Source organism: Tiliqua scincoides, chromosome 3 (genome assembly GCF_035046505.1).
Source record: "Tiliqua scincoides isolate rTilSci1 chromosome 3, rTilSci1.hap2, whole genome shotgun sequence".
In the NCBI taxonomy this organism is placed as follows: domain Eukaryota; kingdom Metazoa; phylum Chordata; class Lepidosauria; order Squamata; family Scincidae; genus Tiliqua; species Tiliqua scincoides.
In genome coordinates, this window is record NC_089823.1 from 39,525,445 (window position 1) to 39,547,537 (window position 22,093).

The 22,093-nt window shown below is 42.2% G+C and overlaps 1 protein-coding gene across 12 annotated transcripts in view; it reads left to right on the forward strand.

Annotated features, from left to right (window-relative positions):
• BBX (BBX high mobility group box domain containing) overlaps positions 1-19,136 on the forward strand; it is a 178,374-nt gene extending 159,238 nt beyond the window's left edge. For all 12 annotated transcript variants that reach the window (XM_066620461.1, XM_066620469.1, XM_066620470.1 and 9 more), the window contains 3 exons: positions 1,565-1,684; positions 4,585-4,777; positions 11,866-19,136. In XM_066620461.1, coding sequence (XP_066476558.1) covers positions 1,565-1,684; positions 4,585-4,777; positions 11,866-11,953 — 401 coding nt within the window. In that variant the 3' untranslated portion in view covers positions 11,954-19,136. The remainder of the gene's footprint in view (positions 1-1,564; positions 1,685-4,584; positions 4,778-11,865) is intronic.
• Positions 19,137-22,093: the final 2,957 nt, after the last annotated feature.

A 22,093-nucleotide genomic window follows, 5' to 3' on the forward strand; every position in this document is an offset into this window, starting at 1 on the left:
AGTCTTAAAGAGGATAATAAAAAGGGTATGGCGAAACAGTTATACAATTTAATGAATAAAGATAGAGACTATATGACTAGGTTAATATAAATTAAATGGGAAAGAGAGGTGGGAATGTCAGTACAGGAGATAGACAGAATAATGAAAGGAATATTGGAGATTAGAATGGAAAAATTTAGAGAATTGGAGATGAAATTAATACTGAAATGGTATAGGACACCTGCCCAACTGGCTTATATGATTAAGGGAAGGAATTCAAATTATTGGCACTGTAGGAGGGTAAAGGGTTATTATGCCCCTCTTTGGTGGGAATGTTCTAAGGTAATTGATTTTTGGCAATTGATATTTGAAAAGGTGGAGGAATTATGTAACCTTAAGCTGGCACTCTCTGGGAAAAAGTTATTTATGGGAGTTTTGGGAAATAACAAGTAAAAAAAATAATCAGGATTTATTCAAAGCTATGATTCTAGCTATCCATGCAGTTGTAGCATATGGGTGGAAAGATGCATCAAAATGGACTGTGGAAAAATGGAATTGGTATTTATATGAATGGATATAATCAGACATAGTATCAATATTGAAACAGGATAAGACATGGGAAGATAAGAAAATTGAGATAAAAAAGAAATGGTTGAGATATACAAGATGGGTAAGGGAAGGGGAGACCAATACTGTTATAATGGATAAAATCCAAAAGGTGTGCTTATGGCTGCAGATATAAATACTTAATGTTAATGGTCGCTGTTCAAGGGGGGAGGGGAAAAAAGATTGTTGATGTATGATTATGTAAATATAAGTGGAATGTATACTTTAAAATTAAACATCAATTTTAAAAAAAAATTCAATAACAGGGAACCCCACAATTGCAGTGTATTGCGATAGCTGCTTTGCTTAAGTGTTGAAAGATCAGCAAGCAGAAATGTCTGCTTACGAATGTCTGCTTACTCATCTCTTGTCCTGCAATCACAAAAAGATCTACATGTGAGGCTGCTACATTACACTCAACTCCTGACAGTTGATCAGTGGTCTCTGCTCTTAGGAGAAGAGAAAGTAGGAGACAGGTTTGGTACAGGTAGTTTTTACAATGCGCACCGATTGCCCAGATCAATGCTATAACACTTGACAACATTAATTGCTAAAGTCTGGGGAAAGCGAAGCCACTGCAACAGCAGTCATGCAACCCATGCGTTTGCTGTTACTAATTAGAAGTCTTCTTTAAATTCTGGCTCCGATGTTACATTTTTGTACTCATGTCCTAAAGAGGTTAAAAAAAAAAAAAGCCAAATATATGAAGCTCCACCATACCCCAAAGGCTACTCCAGCATGATGAACATTTGCATCTTGGACTGTTTTTCATCTTGCTCTTTACTAGAATCTTCTAGACTTAACCCTGCAAAGAACTCTTTTATTATTTCCACATATCCCTAGTAGTATGCACCAAAGGACATATATACTGCTAGCAACTCAAGGGGCTTGTTCCATTTTAGTCATATTCTCAGAAGAAAACAGTCACAGGAGCCAGAATAGAAGAATAAAAATTGTCTCTCTTTCCTTAATGCTCCAGAATCTGCGATAATGCAAGAACCTTTGGTTGGCAGCCAGAAGAGAAAAGCAAGGAAAACCAAGATCACACATCTGGTCCGGACTGCAGATGGCCGAGTCTCACCTATAGGAGGGGTTTTGGGTAGGAATATGACTGGATTTCTATAGGTGGTTCTGGAAACTTATGGCACAATCCTAACCCACTTTCTACCACCTACATAAGGGCAATGCAGCTCCAAGGTGAGGGAACAAACATTCCCTTACTTTGAGGAGGCCTTTGTGACTACCACCCAACTGCAGGATGCAGCACACATCTTATTGGCACTGCTATGCCAGTGCTGAAAAGTTGGTTAGGATTTGGGCCTTAATCATGCAAAATACATGCATTGCCCTGTCAACGCTGCTGCAGAGCCCTGGCCGCCAGCAGAGAGAAGGTGAACGCCAAGCGGCATGGGGGATAGAAAAGGTGGGCGTGGGGGAGGCATTTCTGGGCAGGAGGAGGGCAAGGGGAAGGACCAGCCTAGGGGAGGGATGGGACCAGCGGAGGCCTCTGCTGGATCCTATCCCCTGTGTCAGGTTCAGAAGCATTTTTGCTGGCACAGATTCAAGAAGCCCCGTTGAGCAGGTCAGGGCTTTACTCAGGGTAAGGGGACAAATGCCCCCTTCCTCTGAGGAGACCTCCAGCCTGCTTGTATCCAGCACAGGATACAGCGATGGGCATTCAGCGCCACTGCTTCTGTGCTGGATAGGATTGGGCCCTAAAAGGAATACAGTCACAATGGTTTCCAGACTATAGTACAAATTGCATCTTCTTTGCCTGAAGCCCAGTGGCATGTTGAATGAAAGTAGCTGATGTAAACATATCTTGTGTTGCTGAGTTTCTGAACATTGGAAAAGGCCACAAAAACATAAACCCCACTACATGTTGAAAATAATGAGCTTTTTACACTGTGGGCCAAAATCTCTTTTAATTTCACCTTGGCTTGAAAAAAAAAAAAAGTTCCAACCTATTTCAAGTCACCTCTGCCCTTTTCCCCTTCTCTCAAGCTTACCTCCTAATGGCAGTGGGGCAAAGGGGACACGATAGAGCAGAGGACCTTCATTAGAGGTTCTTCCAGTTTCTAGGACCCTCATTATATCTACACCCTACCAGCAAGAGGTTCCCAGTGAAAGCAACCTTGTAGTTTTCCAGAGCGCCTGAAAAACATGAGCTTTCCCCAAAAATGATCTGAAAAATTTGGGAAAAGCAAGCCTATTCCAAATCAAGATGGAAAGAAGTTGCCTACCTCCACATATGTGAAGTATACAAAGAGTCCTGTTGTCACAATTCAATAGCTCAATAAACTATTATAGAATTTAGCCTTTACTATGTATGAATAGAATTAATGTAGAAAATCGTGTATTTCATACTGGACATTTTAGTGACATGTTCTAATTGTTGATTATATTTATTTTTATGAATGTACTATTCATTTTTCTGCTAAAAAGCTCTTAAAGCAAGCTATGTGTTTTAAAAAATGCTGATTTAAAAGCTACAAAGCATCACACAAAATATACTTAATGACTCTCAAAAGTATAACTATTTAATAGTTTATAGAAATCTATGCTAAAGCTACAATCCCATACACACTTACACCAGGACTAAACCCCATTTAACACCATAAACTTACTTCCAGGTAAACATGTATAGATGGTACTGCACCAACATTTTTTAAAAAGCAGCAACATCAAGGTCAGTATGAGTAGCAGGAAAACCTCTGGAATTCAACTAAAGTGCCCACCTGCCAATCAAAAGGAATGAGGGAAATGGCTGAGTGGGTCTCCTTGGAATACCCTCTCTGGTCCAGATGTTTCCAGACTGGGTATTGCAACACTCCAGCCAGGGAAGCCCTCTCTCTGTCCCCTTAAGGGGACACGATTGCATCACTGCAAGGGACAAAAGATTTTTTTAAAATTTTTTACTTACCCCTGGCAGCACCAGCCCTCTGGAGAATGCAGGGAGCCTTTGGAACACTTTGCAGGGTTTCCCAAGTCTCAAAAAAGCTAAAAATAAAAATCACAACCCACTTTATGTTTTGCAATTGCAATTTTTAGCTTTCTGGAGGCTTGGGGAGCCCTGCAGGGGTATCCGAGGCTCCTTGCACTCTCCGGAGGGCCAGTGCTATTAGGGGTAAGTAAAAAAAAACTTTTTGTCCCCAACAGCGGCACAATCATGGCAATCGCCTTGTTGCCTTCAGCCCTTCCCCACAAGCACATACATCAGTTCCCAAACTCCCAGAGTGGTTTGGGAACCACTGGGGTATTCCATAGGGAAAAAAATTATCTCTGTGTCCCAGAACATGCGGCAACAGGATATGTTTTAAGGCCCCCATCCTATCACCCATTAACAATGATGCAGCTGCACTGACAAAGCAGGCATTGTATCCAGTGGTTAGGGGTGTGATCAGGAGGCCTCCCAGAGGCATTCTGGTGGCAGATGAATTTCCTTGAACCTATACTAGCTGTACAGCTGGCATAGGCCATAGGAGAAAAACGGGGTGAGATGGGTTCAAGAAGAAGGGAAAGGATCCTAGTGCATTCTGGTGCAGCGGAGATCCATTCCCTCCCCTGCCCCATCCCCTCTCATCCAGGATGACATATCCTGCTGCCATCTTACCAAGAGCAGCAGAGTCTCCAGGAGTCATGTGCACCCAACCTCTGCCTATTGGGCAGTGACAGCTGCCCAGAAGCATGCAATGACTGCCCACCTTTCACACCACCCCAGAGGGCTTTTCCATACTGGAATGCAAATTCCAGCATTATAAACCCAGATAGGATGGGGTCATAAGTGAACTGCTATGGTGGTTGACTAATGATCACAATACATTGAAGTTTTGCCTCTATCTGAGTGTTTTCCCCTACTGAATCCACTGATTTCATTTTTGAGGAGGACTGAGCAAGGCCTCCCCAGCTAATATGGGGGTTTGGTAAGGAATTTATTAATTCTGTTATTGAAGCCTTAGAGTTGAGTTATCTAAAGTTTACTTTTTTCTTCCCTTGTAGAAGAGAAACCAAAAGAACAACTGCAGAGTAGTCTCCAGAAAATATCAAGTACAGGGACAGGCTGCAGTGAGGAATCCTTGCAAAACACTGGATTGGAGGAAGGTCATAGTATTACACCAGACATGCCATCTGTATCTGCATTCTTTAGCCTAGCTGCTCTGGCAGAAGTAGCTGCAATGGAAAATGTACACAGGTTAGTATGTGCTTCCTTTCTCCTTTTTCACTGAAAAGTATTAATAGCAACAGCATTGCAACATATGTTCTTGAAGTAAGCATCCAAATTGCACAGCATTTATGAATGATTTTATCTAAAAGTGTTCCATCCCTGCAGGAATATTTGACGTGCTACTTGCTCAAGTTGTTTCCTTTGACCTAGTGCAGGGGTGCCCAAAACCCAGCCCGCAGGCCACTTGCGGCCCGCTGCAGGTCCCCATCTGGCCCCCAGGGGGTCCCCCCACCTCCAGTGGACACTCGGCCCACACCCCAGCCCGCACTGGCCCACCGTGCAAGCTCTGCGCCTTGCTTTCCCTTGCTGCCGCTAAGCTCAGTGGCAGTGAAGGAAAGACGAGCCCAGCCAGCGTGCAGGGCCTTTTATAGTGGGAAGATAATGTGAGACTTGCAGGTCTCACATTACTTCCCATTATAAAAGACCCTGCGCGCTTGCCTGCTAGTCTCTTCTTCCTTGCCCATGGGCTGGACTGGGCTGGGATCAGCTCTGTTTGGCTCGGCTCCCCTCCCTCCCCTCCTGCAACCTGAGCCAGGGGAGAGAGAGAGAGAGAGAGATCAGGAGGGAGGGGAGCCCAGCCCAGCTCGAAGCACGTCTCCCTCCCAGGAGGGAGGGAGGGAGAGCTGGTTGGCTGGCCAGCCAGGCAGGCAGGCAGGCAGCAGCAGCAGCACATGGGCAGGCAGGTAGGCATGCAGCTGAGCAAGCAGGCAGGCAGCCCAAGCAAACAAAGGAGGGGAGGGAGGGAGGGTGAGGGGGCAGGTGAGCAGGCGTGTATGTGTCTGAAAGTGTGGAAGATCCCCCCTCCATTTGTGTGTGTGTGAATGAATCATAAACTGGCATGAAGATCCCCCCCTCATTAGGGTGAATGTAATCATAAACTGGCATGAAGATCCCCCCTTCTTAGGGTGAATGGGATCATAAACTGGCATGAGGATCCCCCCCTTATTGGGGTGAATGTAATCATAAACTGGCATGAAGACCCCCCCCCATTAGGGTGAATGTAATCATAAACTGGATTGAATTCATTCATTCATTTTCCGTCTCTAATATATTCATTTATGTAAATTTATTCAAATTTGAAATGTAAATTATTTCTTTTTTTTTCCGGCGCCCAGAAATAGTGTCAGAGAGATGTTGTGGCCCTCCTGCCAAAAACTTTGAGCACCCCTGACCTAGTGGATCTGGCCAAGCACTGCCAGACTTTTTGGTGTCACTTGCCTATTGATTTGTAACATGCTCTCTCCTTTGAATACAGGCATGCCCCATATCTGCAGGGGTTCAGTTCAAGGAAATCCCCCACCTGCGGATACCTAAATCTGTGGCTATAAAGGGACCCCTATTCCACCCTCCCAAGGGAAGCAGAGCCAGCGGTCCCCTGTACTATCAGAATGACTTTTGGTGTACATGTTCTTTGTTTAAAGTTGGAGTAACAGCTCAAAACTCACACCATTTCCAAAAGAATGACGAAAATGCAAAATATATTATAAAGCATTATCTGCCTTGGAGAGTGAAATGCCAGAATAAATGTTTGTGTGAGCAAATGTACATTTCATGTTTAGAGTAGAGCTTGACCCTTCCACTTGTACTCGAAGAGTTCTGGGAAGGATTGCAAAGCAACTCTGTGGAAAATGAAGAGGAAAGGCTTTTGTCTTTTCTAGATTCAATGGACAAAATTTCTTTGAGCACTGAGATATCACAATAAAATTTAGTGTGTATGTTTACAGCCTATTTCTCTTTTTGAAAACTGGACAGAAGTTTGACTCTCACCAGAAAGAGAAAAAGAAGAGGGGAAAAATATGTTACAAAATTATGCATGAGAAGGGTAGAGTGGAAAGAGAGATGCTCTATACCAGGGATGTCAAACATAAGGCCCGGGGGCTGGATGCGGCCTCCAGAAACTTTTTATCTGGCCCTCAGGCTCTCAGCTGCTGAAACAGCAGTCCACATGAAAATTGGGCCCTCCCATATCTTGAAATATGATCAAGATTTGCATATTTTATCTTCTGTCATTTGCGGTTAATGAGAACAAAGTGCTGATTTCTGGCCATCAGCTGCTTAATGATGTCACTTTCTGGTTAATGACGTCACTTCCGGCCCTCAGCAGGCGTCCTGAATGCTAACTTAGGCCCTCTGAATGAAACGTGTTTGACACCCCTGCTCTATACTCTCACATAAAACCAGAACCAGGGGACATCCACTAAAATTGAGTGTTGGGAGAGTTAGACAAAAGAAAGTACTTTTTTACTCAGCTTGTGGTTGGGCTGTGGAACTCCTTGCCACAGGATGTGGTGATGGCATCTAGCGTAGATGCCTTTAAAAGGGGAATGGACAAATTTCTGAAGGAAAAATCCATCACTGGTTACAAGCCATGATGTGTATGTGCAACTACCTGATTTTAGAAATGGGCTATGTCAGAATGCCAGATGCCAGATGCAAGGGAGGGCACCAGGGCGCTGGTCTCTTGTTATCTGGTGTGTTCCATGGGGCATTTGGTGGACCGCTGTGAGATACAGGAAGCTGGACTAGGTGGGCCTATGGCCTGATCCAGCAAGGCTGTTCTTATGTTCTTATGTACAATTAATTACCTGTACACCCTGTACAATTAATTACCTGAACAAAACAAGCTTCTCAAATGCTGTGCTAATATGCATGATGGGAACTCTGTTTTTCGGTCAGCTAATTGAGGCATATTTGTATCAACTAGACAGCATTCCATTTCTTCTCCTGTGTGTTTGTTAGGTGTTAACTCTCTTGAACACTGATGATTAGTGAGCAGAATGTAATTTGGTACATATGTTTGGGACATACTTCCATGCAGAAGTTTGAATACCAACTTACAACCCATCCTGAGCTGCCCGGCACAGAGGGTTGCCGCGACTCCAAAAATGGCTGCCGTGGTATCCTGTGCACACCAGTCAGCCACCGCTGGCTCCTTGGGGGAAGGGGGCTTTCATCCCCTTCCTCTGGGTAAGGGAAGTAGCCACACATCTGACTACTCAATTCTGCTCTTTGACTGGCACAGAATCAAGCAGTCCATGCAGCCCGACACAGGGCTCCGGATCCGGCAGAGCTGAACTCCACCAGTCCCGCCCCATTCCCTCCCCGCCACACCTTCCCACCACCTGCCCAGAACGCCTCCCCCTGCCCAGTCTTACCGCTCTGCTGCCCAGCGCTTCACAAGGAGCACCTGGCAGCAGATTGCCAGCCTCCCACCAGCACTGTCCCAGTGCAAACTCACTTTACAGCATGTTTCTGACAATGCGTGCTGGCGGTGAGCTGGTGCGCACTGCTTAGGATTGGGCCCTTAATCCCTCACAAGGAAGATGGGAAAGATGCATAAGGTACAACAATAAAATATTTGTCTTGAACATCTAGATATTAAAATTAGCACTGATGGGCATGTTAAGGAACAATTCTGCACTTCAGGGTTGAACCCCAGCTTAGATACTGTACCCATTTTCTAAAGGAGGAGAAAAGCTGCAAACTAGATTATGATACTTGAAGCAGTGCCTGTCTCACAAACAGCCCAAGCCTAACTAAACCCCTCCATCCATCTGAATTAATAGAGGGTGTGCTGCATCCTGCAGGCAAGCAGTCGTGGAGGTCTTCTCAAGGTAATGGGACAAAAATTTGTTCTCTTACACTGGGGCAAGCATCTGCTGAACCAATGGTTCTCCTCAGCCATCCGTTGCAGCCATTTTGCTGGCATATGACAAAGGAGAGTAAGGGAGAGAGAATGGGGGAAGAAACAAGCTAGGATACTGCCACCAGTCACTGCCACCAGTATCCACGTCTCCCTCTCCACTCCACATCTTGCCTGCCCTCCTCTCCACCAGGCACTTCCCTGTTTCTCTCCCTTCCCACGCTGTTCCACCACCTGTCCATTGCATTGGCTTACCTGCAGTCCTATGCATAGCCGGCTTCAGCAGTGGACTGCCCATCCTGCTGCCATTCATGGCAACTGTTCGCTACCAGGGGCATGTGCAACGCACTGCCATATGGTCATTTCTGACAGGGGGAATCTCTGTTCTGCTGTTATAAAGCCTAGTTAGGATTAGGCTGTGTAGCTGCAATCCTATACACTCTTACCTGAGAGTAAGCCGGATTGAAATAAGTGGAACTGACTTCCAAGTAGGCATGTATAGGTTTTCACTGTGAGATAGAATGAAATTGAATGTGATGAATACATTTATTTAAAGCATTTAATTGGATAATGAGTGGTGGGAATCCTGGTTCAGTGGACAAGATCATCATCATTTCCTTCCCATCTTGTGGATCTGTGATTCTCCAAGTGAATTCCCAAACACATTCTGCAAATGCAAATGTTTGTGCTTTTGAAGGTTTTATACAGCTTCGAGAGTATATGATCTCCTTGAAGAGCATGTAGACATGCCTTAGTCATCATTGCCAAGACAGCTTTATTTAGAAATAAGCCTGACTTACGTTCTCATGTGGCAGGTTCTCTCAATTTATTATTGATCATTTTCAACATTTGCATGTATTACACATCTTCAGATTACATCTGGAACCTTCCAAATGTTTACATAATGGGAGAGCATGAAAAATATGCATGTACAGAAGAGGGGAAAGAGCTTGAAAAAGAGATTAGGAAGAAGATAGGAGTACATCAAGGAAAGCAGAAGTGGTGGGTCTTCACTGATGCATATTAAGGCAAGGAAATAGGACTGGATTGATTGCCCACCAAATTCCTTCTTCCTTTTTCTCTGACTGCTGATCTCCAGGGAAGGAACTCAGCAATTGTCTAAGAGACTTTGCTTCCAGTTTAAATCAAGAGTGCCCTGGCCTCTGGAAAGTTTTTTGTTTGTTTCCTTTTCTTTTCAGAGACAGGTGGTGGGTGGGAGTGTTTTGTTCAAAGTTTTGCATTCCTTTAAACTGGCAATCACACAGAGCCTTCCCTTGACTTAAATCAAGTTGCTGGCTTCCAAAAATATATGAAGCAATCCAGGGAATGTTTTACCACCTTCACTGAAGCTTAAATAAAAGATGAACAGCTTCCCTCTGCTGTACCCAAAGACAGAACATGAGTCACTGGGGCAAATACCAGAAAGGAAAAAGATATAAAGTCTTGTCATAAAGTGAAATCACAAAGCAGTTCAGCAGGAAGAGAGAAGGCTTCATTTTTTTTTTAATTCCGTTGGAAGAAATTTGCATTCATCTCCATTCTCAGGAACCATTCCTGATCAACAGCATAGCTCCCTCAGCCTCCTACTTTTAAGAAAACAGCAGCAGTTTAGCCTCTTCAGATAGCTCTGTTGCTACTAAATATTTGACAGAAGGTACTGAAAGAGGAATGGAAAGGAACACCAAAGTGGCCAACCAGTGGACTAAAAATCCTCATAAGTAAGTATTGGCAACCTTCAGTCTCGAAAGACTATGGTATCGCGCTCTGAAAGGTGGTTCTGGCACAGCGTCTAGTGTGGCTGAAAAGGCCAATCCGGGAGTGACAATCCCTTCCACACCGGGAGCAAGTGCGGTCTGTCCCTGGTCTGTCTCCCTGGCTATGGGCCTTCCTTCTTTGCCTCTTAGCCTCAGACTGTTGGCAAAGTGTCTCTTCAAACTGGGAAAGGCCATGCTGCACAGCCTGCCTCCAAGCGGGCCGCTCAGAGGCCAGGGTTTCCCACTTGTTGAGGTCCATCCCTAAGGCCTTCAGATCCCTCTTGCAGATGTCCTTGTATCGCAGCTGTGGTCTACCTGTAGGGCGCTTTCCTTGCACCTTATACAGGTGCATAAGTAAGTATATAAAGACAATCACATATTTTCAACTTAGAAAGGGAAACACTCAAGGCAACTAATATGATAAATATTAAAAACAAATGTATGTAATAGAGCTGCTTAAAGCACAGTGAAAATAACAAAACTGCAGCAAGTCAGAGAAACCGTGTGCCACAAAAAGCAAAGAAAATTCACCCAGAAGACAGGCAAAGGGCCTGCCAGAACAAAAGAAGAAAATGACAACAAAAGAGACTGGATGAATCTCCAAGGGTAACTATTTCCACAACCTGGGCACTGCAGAAGAAAAATCCTTTATCTTAATCCCACCAACTGATCTTCAGATGATGGGACATAAAGAAGGACCTCCCCTTCTAAGCTCAGTGGATGAACAGGATCATATGGAGAAGAAAGTCCTTTAGGTATTCTGGTGCCAAGCTTTACAGTAGTTTAAATATGATACTAATAACTGACTAATAACTTGAATTTTAAATTGAACCTGAAACCAGCTACCATCCCTGTTGTAAAAAGACTGATTCCAGCCAAGAATTTTGCTTTTCTCTTTTGAACCAGCTGCAGTTTACAAACACTCTTCAGATGTAGCCTCACACAGAGCATGTTACAGTATTCCATTCATGCACAACCATGGCCAGATCTCTCGTGTTCAGAATCAGACACAGTTGGGACAGCATCAAAAGCTGTGTGAATTTAGTGCTGGTCATTGCCACCTCCTGGGAATCTAGGTAGGATCCAGGGACAACCACAAAACCAAGAACCAGATTTTTCAGAGGAGTTGCAGCTCAATATAAAATAGGGCAAATTCCTATTATTGGATAAATAGTTCCTACTGACCAAAAGCACTTTTGTCTTGACTCAGTGTGATGACATCACCCATCACACTGTTAAGATACATCCAGGATTGTGACTGTGGCAGTTACAAAGCGTAAAAGTCCCCCACCTTGGTTCCACAGTCCTGATCTGGATACCCCCCCCCCTCCACAAAGCTGCTATTTTGAGAAGAGCATGTCAGCAATAAGTATATGCTTAATGGAGCATGTAGTTTAGCCTTTAAAATAACCTAAATTAAGTTAGTCTACCTGTGGTGTTTAACTGTACCTATCTTTTGTTGACTGTAGTGGTATTTTAGTGATGATTTATTATACTTGTACTGGATTATTTATATAAGCTACTTTGGTATAGAAAGATGGTACTGATATGGAAAGAGTAATAAATAATCATTATGCCCCATCTCTGCATAGGCTTAGAAGTTTAACTGTTTTTTAAAATGAATTCTGAGTTAGTGTGCATCTGTGCTTCCTTTCCAGGAATCAAAGGACAGCACCACTCCCATGTGATGGACAGCCAAAAGAAATGTCTCAGGCTCCAGTGCTTATTTCCTGCGCTGACCAGTGAAGCTCTACCCTGTTGTAAAACGTTGTGCTTTACCTAATATCCTAGCCTTGTCTTTACCAACGGATGCTAGTCAGTCCATGTGATGGAGGAACCCATAGACTGAAAATGAGTGGTTCACATTTAGTATGGCACGGATTTCACTTATAGCCTGGGCCAGGTCCTCACCAGTTTGGGACCCAGAATCTACTATAAGGGTGACTTTGTTTATCTGTTAAGGAACAGAAATGAAAAGGTCCCGGAGCTATTGAAGGTTTTTCAAATGGTAAATGCATATTGTTACATGGAGGAGGCAGACTTTACTGTAGCTCTCACAGCATCTGTTCTATCAACCAGAGTAAGGAAAGTAATTTCATATAATAACTAGCTACTCTAAACAAACATACAAAAGAGGATATAAAAAACTGACGCACTGCACTAGTTACTAGATATTCTTAGTCCTTTTTGTACATGAAGATTTAAGTTCTGAGATGGTTTATATAATAGGTTATGCCTACATTTATATTTTAGAATGAATTTAAGAACCTTGTTTGGGAGAATCCAAGAAAGCATGGGCAAGTGTACCATTGTTAGTGGTGTATGCGCAGCCATGTGGTCCAGAAGTTCTGCACTTTTGTATTTGCCACCAGGGTGGTAGAGTTTATTGGCAAAAAAAAAATATTGACAGGCTGTATTTTGCTTGTTTTTGTTTTAAATTAAGCATAGAATAATGAGAATGATTTGCATTTGAAACAAAGGTCTGGCATATTGATAAGAACAATTCTACGGATTACTGATCTCATGCCTTGAAAGGTTCGTTTATTTTTGGATAAAAGATCTAAAGTGACTGTGTGGAAACTAAAGCAGTGAAACAGGAAAAGAAAAACTATAAATACATTGTTCAGAAGTGACCTTAGTATTACTTCACTCTTTCAAAAAAAAAATCTTTTCAATTGACATGCACACTGATGTACATATTTTACATTTTACAGACACTGGAATTGTCATAATTACTATGCACAGTCTAAATTGGCTTCATAGATTGTATGATGTGCCAATGCTAGCTTGGGATGGTAAAGTGGTGAGTGTTGCTCAAATAAGCGATGACTGAGAAATAATGTTACTGAATTTAGACTGTCAAACAGATCACTTTCCAGTTCATGTTCTTTGTCTTTATTCTCTGTTGTTACCTTACTCCCATACACGCATCTCACGCCAGCACAGAGTTCAGCTTCTTAAATTTTCTTTTTATTTCTTAACCACTTCACTTATACCAATTGCCTATGATCCAGCATAGCATGCACGGACCAATCAGGGTTCCATATGTAGAGCCCTTTTGAAAAAGCTTAAGTCCTGTGGAAGGGAAAGCTGGGAAACTGAATCCAGACATTGGCACCACACACATAAACACACACACACACTCTCTCTCTCTCCTTCCCTGAACAGATGTTTGGTAGGATTTTAGCTTTTGGGACTAGCTCCATGAGGGCACCTCAGCTATTGGATCATGGAGGGGAACTGTGCATGCCACACATGCTGGCACACACAGTTCCTCATCGAGCTAGGGATACACAGGCAGAAGCCTGTTTCCACACACATAACAGTCCCTGGCTGGATCGGGGCAATACTGTTCCTAGCAACATGATTAATTTTTATTAGAATTTGACATGAAGCTCAACACAGGGTACTTCTTCCACAGCACAAGATGTCCCCCTACACATTTTGCATCATAGCACAAAAGATTTAACCAAATGCTACTGACCAGACCCCAGCAATAATTTTCTATGAGTCTTCTTCTCTGGTGGAATTTTGTGATAGTGTTCAGTTCAGTGAGACCCTTTTTTATTGATTAGGTCTCTAAATGATGAGAGTTTACACAATTTTAACAGGCTTTCTTAATTTATACTTGACAGAATTGATAAAGGGTGTGTTCTGGTTTGTTTTTTTAATTTGTTTTGTTTTTTGTAATTGGATTTAATAGCCATATGAAAAGTGACTCTTAAAACTTACTTGGCTTAGCCTTTAATTGTTGGCTTAGCCATTGATGCATGTCTCGCACTGTCAGAGCTTGGCTTAGCCATCCATGGCTTAGTACATGCTTAGCACTTGGTTTAGCTTGGCAAAGCCATCGATGCATGTCTCATGCTGTCCATGTCAGAAACAACCTCAGACAGATCACACACGTTGTAACAACAACAGCGATGATGATTATAAAGGAAGTGTCACTTCAGCCCCTGTAGAAAACAGAGACTCTCTCAAAGATGCAAATGTTGAAGAAGTGGAAGAAGGAAATACCCAACTTCAACAGGAAAGAGAAAGTTAAATGCTTTTTAGAAAATTCAGGTAGAAGAATCTTCCACATGCCATTCCAGCATGCAGCGCTATTTTTAATAGTTCAATTTTGTTAGCATTTTCTAAATTATTTTAACAAAACAAAAAAATGCTGCCATCATGCCAAAATGTTGGGCATATGTTGTTGTGGTGTTGGGAGTATAAGGCCATGTACTAGCTATGGTTCAAACATTGTAAGTAGCTGAAATCCAAATATGGTGCAGCCTCTTCACTTTGACAGTAGTACTAACATACAAACTCTTATCAAACCCATTAGAATAGATGCATTTTAGCTGGAGTACCACCATCCTTCTGCCATTTAAATTTCAATATTGTTCCTAAAATATTTCTTTATATGAATGGTACCTTTGTAAAAGAAGCATAAAATTAGATTTTTTCTATGTAAATTAATACCTTCTCTTTCTTTCCTAAATCTCATTGACTATCCCTTAGACAGGGGACTGATTGGGTCAATTTACTAAATATGAGTGTTTTCTGATGCTTATGAACTTTTCTGTAGATATGCTTAATTTTTAAGCGATTAGGCACTGAGAGTAGCAGAAATCCTGCAAAGCTTTATAGTTCATTAGGGACATAGTCCATGTGGATATTTTCCTGCACAAGCCCCACTGAAATGAACACTACTGTGTTCCCGTATGACTCCATTCATGTCAATGAGAAGGCTTGCCTAAGAGAATTTCCAGGTGGCTTGTGCCCTATGGCTTTTCTTTTTTCTCTGGTTCTCTGAATAATGTCTTGATTTCAATAGCGAGATTTGCTGTAGCCCTGAACTTGTTAGAATGGGTATCCCTAATTTCAGGTAGAAAGAGATATTGTTAGCACAAGAAAATTTCAAACCAACAATGTACTGTTTAATTGTGTTTTTAATTCCTAATATTTTGTGTGTGTGTTCTTTAAAAAAATGGAATTGCTGTGGCGTGTATTTTCATATACCAGCAATGTCATCCATCAGTTTATGTCTATGTATTCATCTAGAGACAGCAATGTTGCACCTTAATTATTTCAAACAAACCAAAATATTATGTTTTCTCTACTTTGATGTTTATTCCAATTACTGTTGTATAATAGTTTACCCAGCCCATTCTAACTTAGCAAAAGCTACCAGTATTTATGCATTTAACCATATTCTCTAGATTTGAACCTGTGTATGTCTTTTTTTTTTTACATTTTTAAAATAAGATAAACATATGATTCTTACCCTCCTCTATGGTTTCTTCATGGAAATGAGGATGTATTTCTCAAGTGTAAAATTTAGCACTGTCCTGGTTTCTTTGTTTTTGTTTATTTATTTAGTGACTTTTTGATATTTCATATAGTCTTGAGGTATGCACATAGTATCTGAAGCTACAAGCATAGAATCAGCTGGGAAAAGGATACTGTAATGTCATTTTCATGTAATTGTGTTAGTACTGTATTAGAAGGGGAAGGGGTGGGAGGGGAATTCTGCAAAGTATTTAACATGTACATTTGATTTTGATTCTCCTGTTAGGGTGTTTTCCAGTTACAAGACCAAAACTGATGTAAAATCTTGTGGAGCTTATATCATGCTGTTGTACTTATGACAGTATTTTTCCCTGGATTGTACTGTGATTCCAGAAATAGGATATATTTATTTAAGAAGATATAGTGTGCTTTTTAAAAAAAATAATAACTAATACAATATCCCAAAGTTAAGAGCAAAGGACTATTTGTCTCACTTTCCAGCTGACAGTTCAGTCCCTGACTTTCAGAACTGACTTCAAAGTCAGTGGACATGGGATGGGCAGCAGGGGATACTGGTCTCCAAGTTCAATCTTTTAGTTTGGCAGCAAAATTCGCTACTTTCCCGAAACAGCATAAGTAGCATAATGTAGCTGCTAGTTATTTGATAGTCACTTGATAGTCTCTGACTCTGTATATTCACTTGCAAACCCACAAGAGTTGTACATTGTGCCACAATATGGGGAACATACATGGGTGGATAATGTTTGCCCTTGCAAATATGGTTGACCCCCTAAAGGTGGAGTCAACCAGTTGTTGTTTTTTTTCCTAAATGCATGATGATCTTGTCTCTATCCAGAGATTAACAAAAGGAATACACAGTACTTCTCCCCATGCTCCCCACTACTCAGAGCTAGAGAAGTGATGAGAGAATACGTGTTGAACTCATACATATGGAAGAGGGGAGAGTACAGGTGCAGCAACTGTCATGTTGCCACTGCATTTGCAAGTTTCTGGATCAAGGCAAGAACTGCACATATAATCCAGTCTCCTTAGGAGACGGGATGATCCACATGCATGGAGCCCCTAATACTAGATGGGGGGGCACTGCATGGTGAGAATTTGACACGGTTCTCTGAAGTCATGTAGCATTGTGTGGATTTTTCTCCAACCATATTTGAAACAAGACTGCAAAATTTTGGTTTTCTAAAACCATCATGGCAGCGCCATCCATTGCACGTTAGATCTGTTCAAAAACTAAGAATCACTGGACTCTTGTGACTATAGAAACTGTCACCCTTTGGGGTTGTTTGAATACATCCTTAATACAAAGCATTACTATCAAACAATTGCTCAAGAGTGCTGTGTGTTTAGCAACTATATGAAGAGTTGGTGTGCTGGAAGAAATGGCAAAGGAATTAGGTTCATTAAAGAGCAGAAGAGGGCATTATTCCTGTGTGATGGCAGGAAGGAGTTTTATTTTTTTTTTCTTATTCTCTGAAAGGAAAAAAATGTGGTAAAGACTATAATGATTGTTGGGTTTGCCTTGTACTATTGTGTATTTATGCCTCTCAGCTGCACTCTGTTCTACAACTAATTCTAATAATGCTACCTCTATTAAAGGCTACTGCAGTTGACTCCCATTTGCTTTCAAGATTCCTCATGCAGTCTTTTCAAGTTAGGGGTCTCTGTTTTGGGTCACAGTCCGTTTTATTTTTTTTTTAAAGCAGCAGTTTGGAAGAGGGAAGAGCATCCGTCTCAAAACTGCTATCAATTGTGTTCATACCATCACTGCCTGATGAGCATTTGTATGATTTTTGTGAGGCATTATCGGGTTTTTCCCCCTGCAAATAAGTCAATTTTTTTTATTTAAAATGCTGCATTCCAGAAAAGAGCATGCACATCATGCACAGATAACTTCCCTTCCAATGAGAAGAGAAATGACTGCACACAAAGGTATTTACCACTGGATTAAGAATTTCTCTTCTCATTAAATACAGTGAGGCAGTCCCCGCACAAGCAGAATTCCACATGTACAATGGGATTATCTTCTATGATACTCTGATTGTGGCCACATAGAATGAGATAATATTCATGGGAAATCACCATTAAATGTTCCTTTGGAGAGTTTTTAAAGAGCTAAATTGGAGAGATTTTAAATAAGCATGTCATACTGTGCATTTGGTTTCTTTGCCCTGCTTAAGTACAACATTGGCACCTGCAAATATCAAGACATTTGGACATGGCATTGAACAGGCAAATTAAGACAGCAAGTGACTTGTACCTTTCAGTCATGCTCAAACGTCACTAAGATTACAATTTTATTCCTTAAGTATTGTTCTTTCATTGATTGTAGAGCACCCACAACTTGTCTTATTTTTCCCCAAGCATTTTGATCGTGGATCTTGCAAACAACCGTACAGCTAGTCAGGCTTCTGCACAGTAATGGAAGTGATAAGCTGTGAGGTGGCATTCAGATGCATTTACTGTGCTCTTCTGAATAAAGACAAGTAAGAGCCTCAGTTCACACTGGATTGTTAAAACATGGACTAGTCATTTTTGCTTTCATCCTGTTCCAAAAATTTTTTTTATGTGTATCTGCATTGTGCTTTAATACCAAGTTAACTATCTACACTTATATTGGGGAGGGGAAATAAGCTTTACCTATAAATTATTTGGGAGTACTGTGAGCCCTCCTTATCCATGGTTTCAGCAGCCATAGATTTGACTCAGTGCAGGCACCAACCTGCACTGGAGTCCTCACATTACCTCCGTCAGAAAACCTCCAAGCGGTGTCTGAAAGGCACTTCTGATTACATCCAGGAAACCCTTTGAGGGTCTTCTGCAGATTTAATTATTCATGGAAATCCGTGTCTGTGGGGTTTCCTGGAACAGATCCCCACGGATACTGAGGGCCCACATGTTTTCTAAATAAAGATATGATCTTCCCCTTCAAACACACATAGATGAAGCAACTTTTTCTTTTCATTGTCCTTGTTGAGTCAGCATGAAAAGCTGATAAGTATACTCAATATACTTCAATTGAATGCGCATTTTCTGCCTAAATTATTTCATTCTTGTGCTCTGAGGCTTTTTTATGTCAGTCTAGACTTCATCGACACATAGAGCATAATCAACCTGGAACTTTGCTTGCACAAGTCCTCCATTGAGATGAGCACAGCAGTGTGCTTTCACAACATTTCTGCTGTTCAGTAGGGGTTGCATGGGAAAAATGTATATGAAATGGATTGTACTCCTAGGCTCCAGCCATCTCTTTAGATAATGAGAGGCACCATAGTTTTTCCTCATTAGGTTTATCTTTCTGCCAGTATTTATCATATACCTGAAATAGGTTTCTTTTTATCTGTCTCCTCTCCAGGTGATTCCATTCAATTAGATTCTGACTCAGAACTCAGTTGAATTTTTCTTAAAGCTTTGGTGTAAAAGATGTTTTGTAATAAACTCTTTCCCTCCAGTGGTACAATGGAGTTATTGCATCCTTAGCTTTGTGTAGTGTAGTTAACAACTACAAGCAAAATGCAATTACTTTTTCTTAAACACTTTATACCTAATGATATGCCGATATATAGCTATATTAGAAGTACACATGTTAAGCTGTGTGTGTACAATGCTGAAGAATATTGTGATACTGACTCTGGAGAAAATATTTAATAAAATATGCAAAATATTTTTTAAAACTTTCAAATAGATTTCCTTAATTTTCAGATTTTCCTCTGTTGAGTGCATACTGGGAAATTTAATTTCATAATTGCAAATGCTGTAAGAGAATTTTATATTATGTTCCATTGCTAGGAGATGCAACTTTTGGTTACAAGATGGAGATGTGTTATCTCTTTGAAAGAACAGAATTCATCACTGAAACCTTAAGGGCACAGACAAATGCATTGGATGACTAAACACCATTGGAATAAGAACATAAGAAGAGCCCCACTAGATCAGACCAAAGGCCCATCTAGTCCAGCTTCCTGTATCTCACAGTGGCCCACCAGATGCCTCTGAGAACACCCAAGACAACGAGAGACCTGCATCCTGGTGCCACTCCCTTGCACCTGGCATTCTGAGGTAGCCTGCTTCTAAAATCAGGTGGTTGCACTTACCCATCATGGCTTGTAACCTGTGATGGATTTTTCCTCCAGAAATCTGTCCAATCCCCTTTTAGAAACATCTAGGCCAGATGCCATTATCACATCCTGTGGCAAAGAGTTCCACAGATTAATTACACACTGGGGGAAAAATATTTTCTTTTGTTTGTTCTAACTCTACCGACATTCAGTTTCAGTGGTTCAATGAAATAAGTTAACTATGGCTGTCTGGCAGCAGTTTTCCCAGACCCTTGCACACCACAGGTGGACCTTCTGTGCTTACAGTCTCCAGTCCTGGTTTCATCAGGAAAATGGCACACTGCTCTGTCCTTGGACAGAGAACAACCTTTAAAGAAATTACTATGAGAGGGGTCAGCAAGAGGCCCTGAAAAAACCCTGCTTCTCCAGAGGCCTCTAATGTAGTTCCTTGGGTTGCTGGGCAACAGGTGTAGCAACTCAGCCTGAGCAAGGAGGGATGTGGAGCCACCCATGCTCAAGGGCCAGGACGGTTTTAAATCCCAGCTATCAGTGAAGAAGCAGAGAAGGCAGGGTACAAAGCAAAGGGCTCTGGCTAGACTTGAGAAAAACCTGAGGCCCCAGCAGACTGCCCTGTAGAGCAGGCGGGTGAATTTGGTGCTGCTCACCCCACCCCACCCCCTTATTCTTGCATTAAAGGCACCCAGGTCCTGGACTTGCAGAATCCCAGGGAGCAGAGGCATCCCACTTGGCCACCGCCCTACCCATCTAGACCAAGGGGAAGGACCTCACTCATCCAGCAGGTGATCTCTTGGCAAGTCAAGAGCCAGTTACTCAGGGGCAAATGATTATTGGCATGAGTACTGCAACCATCCCCTAAAGGCATGGGGCAGGAGGGAGTCCCTGCACTGACTTCAGTTCCATTAATTCATAGCAAAGGTTCAATTTATCACCATGGCACAATGTTGTTGTACAGTAAAATGAATAGAAAGGGAATCCTGTAGGCCAGTGGCTAAACTTAGGTTAGCTAAACTCCCCTATATGCTATGCTGAAGACATTCTGGCACTCGCAAAGCCAGTTATAGCCATGTCACCCTATCCACCAGGTTTTTTTAGTAGTCACCTCATAATCAAATTGCAACTAAGGAACAATGGAGCAGTGTGGATTGTTTTGTGTTCTAGTGGAGAGTGTGGATCCTAGTAGCAGGACCATAGCTCAGTGGTAGAGAACATGGTTTGCATGCAGAAAGTCCCATAAGAACGTAAGGAAAACCCTGCTGGATTAAGCCAAAGGTTCATCTATTCCAGCCTTGTGTTTCTTGCAATGGTTCACCAGCAGCTTCTGAGAAACCCACAAGCTGGAGAAAAAGGCGCACTTCTCTTCCATCATTGATCCCCTGCAAATGGTATTCAGTGGCATTGTGCTGCTAAACCTGGAAGTAGCACCAACTCATGACTAGTAACAACTGATAGATTTGTCCTCCATGAATCTGTCCAACCCCCTTTTAAAGTCATCCAAACTAGTGGACATGGTCATCATGATATCCTGTAGCAATGAAATCTATAGACTAGATATGCACTGTGTAAAGTACATCTTTTTGTCCATCCTAAACCTTCCATCACTCTTGGATGACCCTTCAGTCTACTACTGCAAAAGAGCAGGAATGGGAATTCAATTCAGAAAGTTTTGACTCGTCATGAAAACACAATTTTCCACGACTTGTGAACTCAAGTCACAGGTGTCACTGACACGGAAACGACTTGCGACTCAGGGCCAGGGAATTGGAAGAGTCATCACTTGAATTAACTCAAGTGATGACTCTCTTTGTATGTGTGCTTGCAACTCAGTTTTGTGTATGTGCGTGCTTACTTACTTTTTTTGCCACTTCTGTGTCACACCAAAGACCTTGTGGGGTGGTCCAGAAGCAGCAGCAGACATGGGGGAGGAGGGTAGATTGGTTCAGGGGCAGTTGTGGAGGGGATGAGGGAGGCTCAAGGGTTTTTTTTTTGTTGCTAGCTGCATGAGGCTGGTGGGAGGAACCAGAAGAAGGTGGGGGCAGCCAGCCACAACACAGGGAAGGGGTTTTTGGACATCTGGGAATGGACGATTAGACAAATGATGGATGGCCTGATTTTTTTTTCTGGACAAGGGAGGGAAAAAGGAAGAGCCCAATGGAGGGGGCTCTTGTGATAAGAACATATGGATGAATACAAGCCCAGACGGGGGCAAAGGAGGCAGGCAAACCTGGGGGGGAAGGCATTTCCTAGTGATAGAAGAACAACACCTTCCAACCTCATGGTTCACTTTTCCTTCTAGGCCTCAAATGAGAACTCTTACACACACACACACACACCACCAGCACCACTGTTTTTTTTCTGTGGCTTGACTCATGCTGTGACTTGTTTCTCGTAGACTCAAACTTGAGTAAAAAATGACTCTACAAGTGGTTCAGGCCAAGTCACGACAGCCACCTGTTATGATTCATGAGTCAAGTTGAGTCATGGGGTCGGTGACTTGCAACGTGACTTGTGA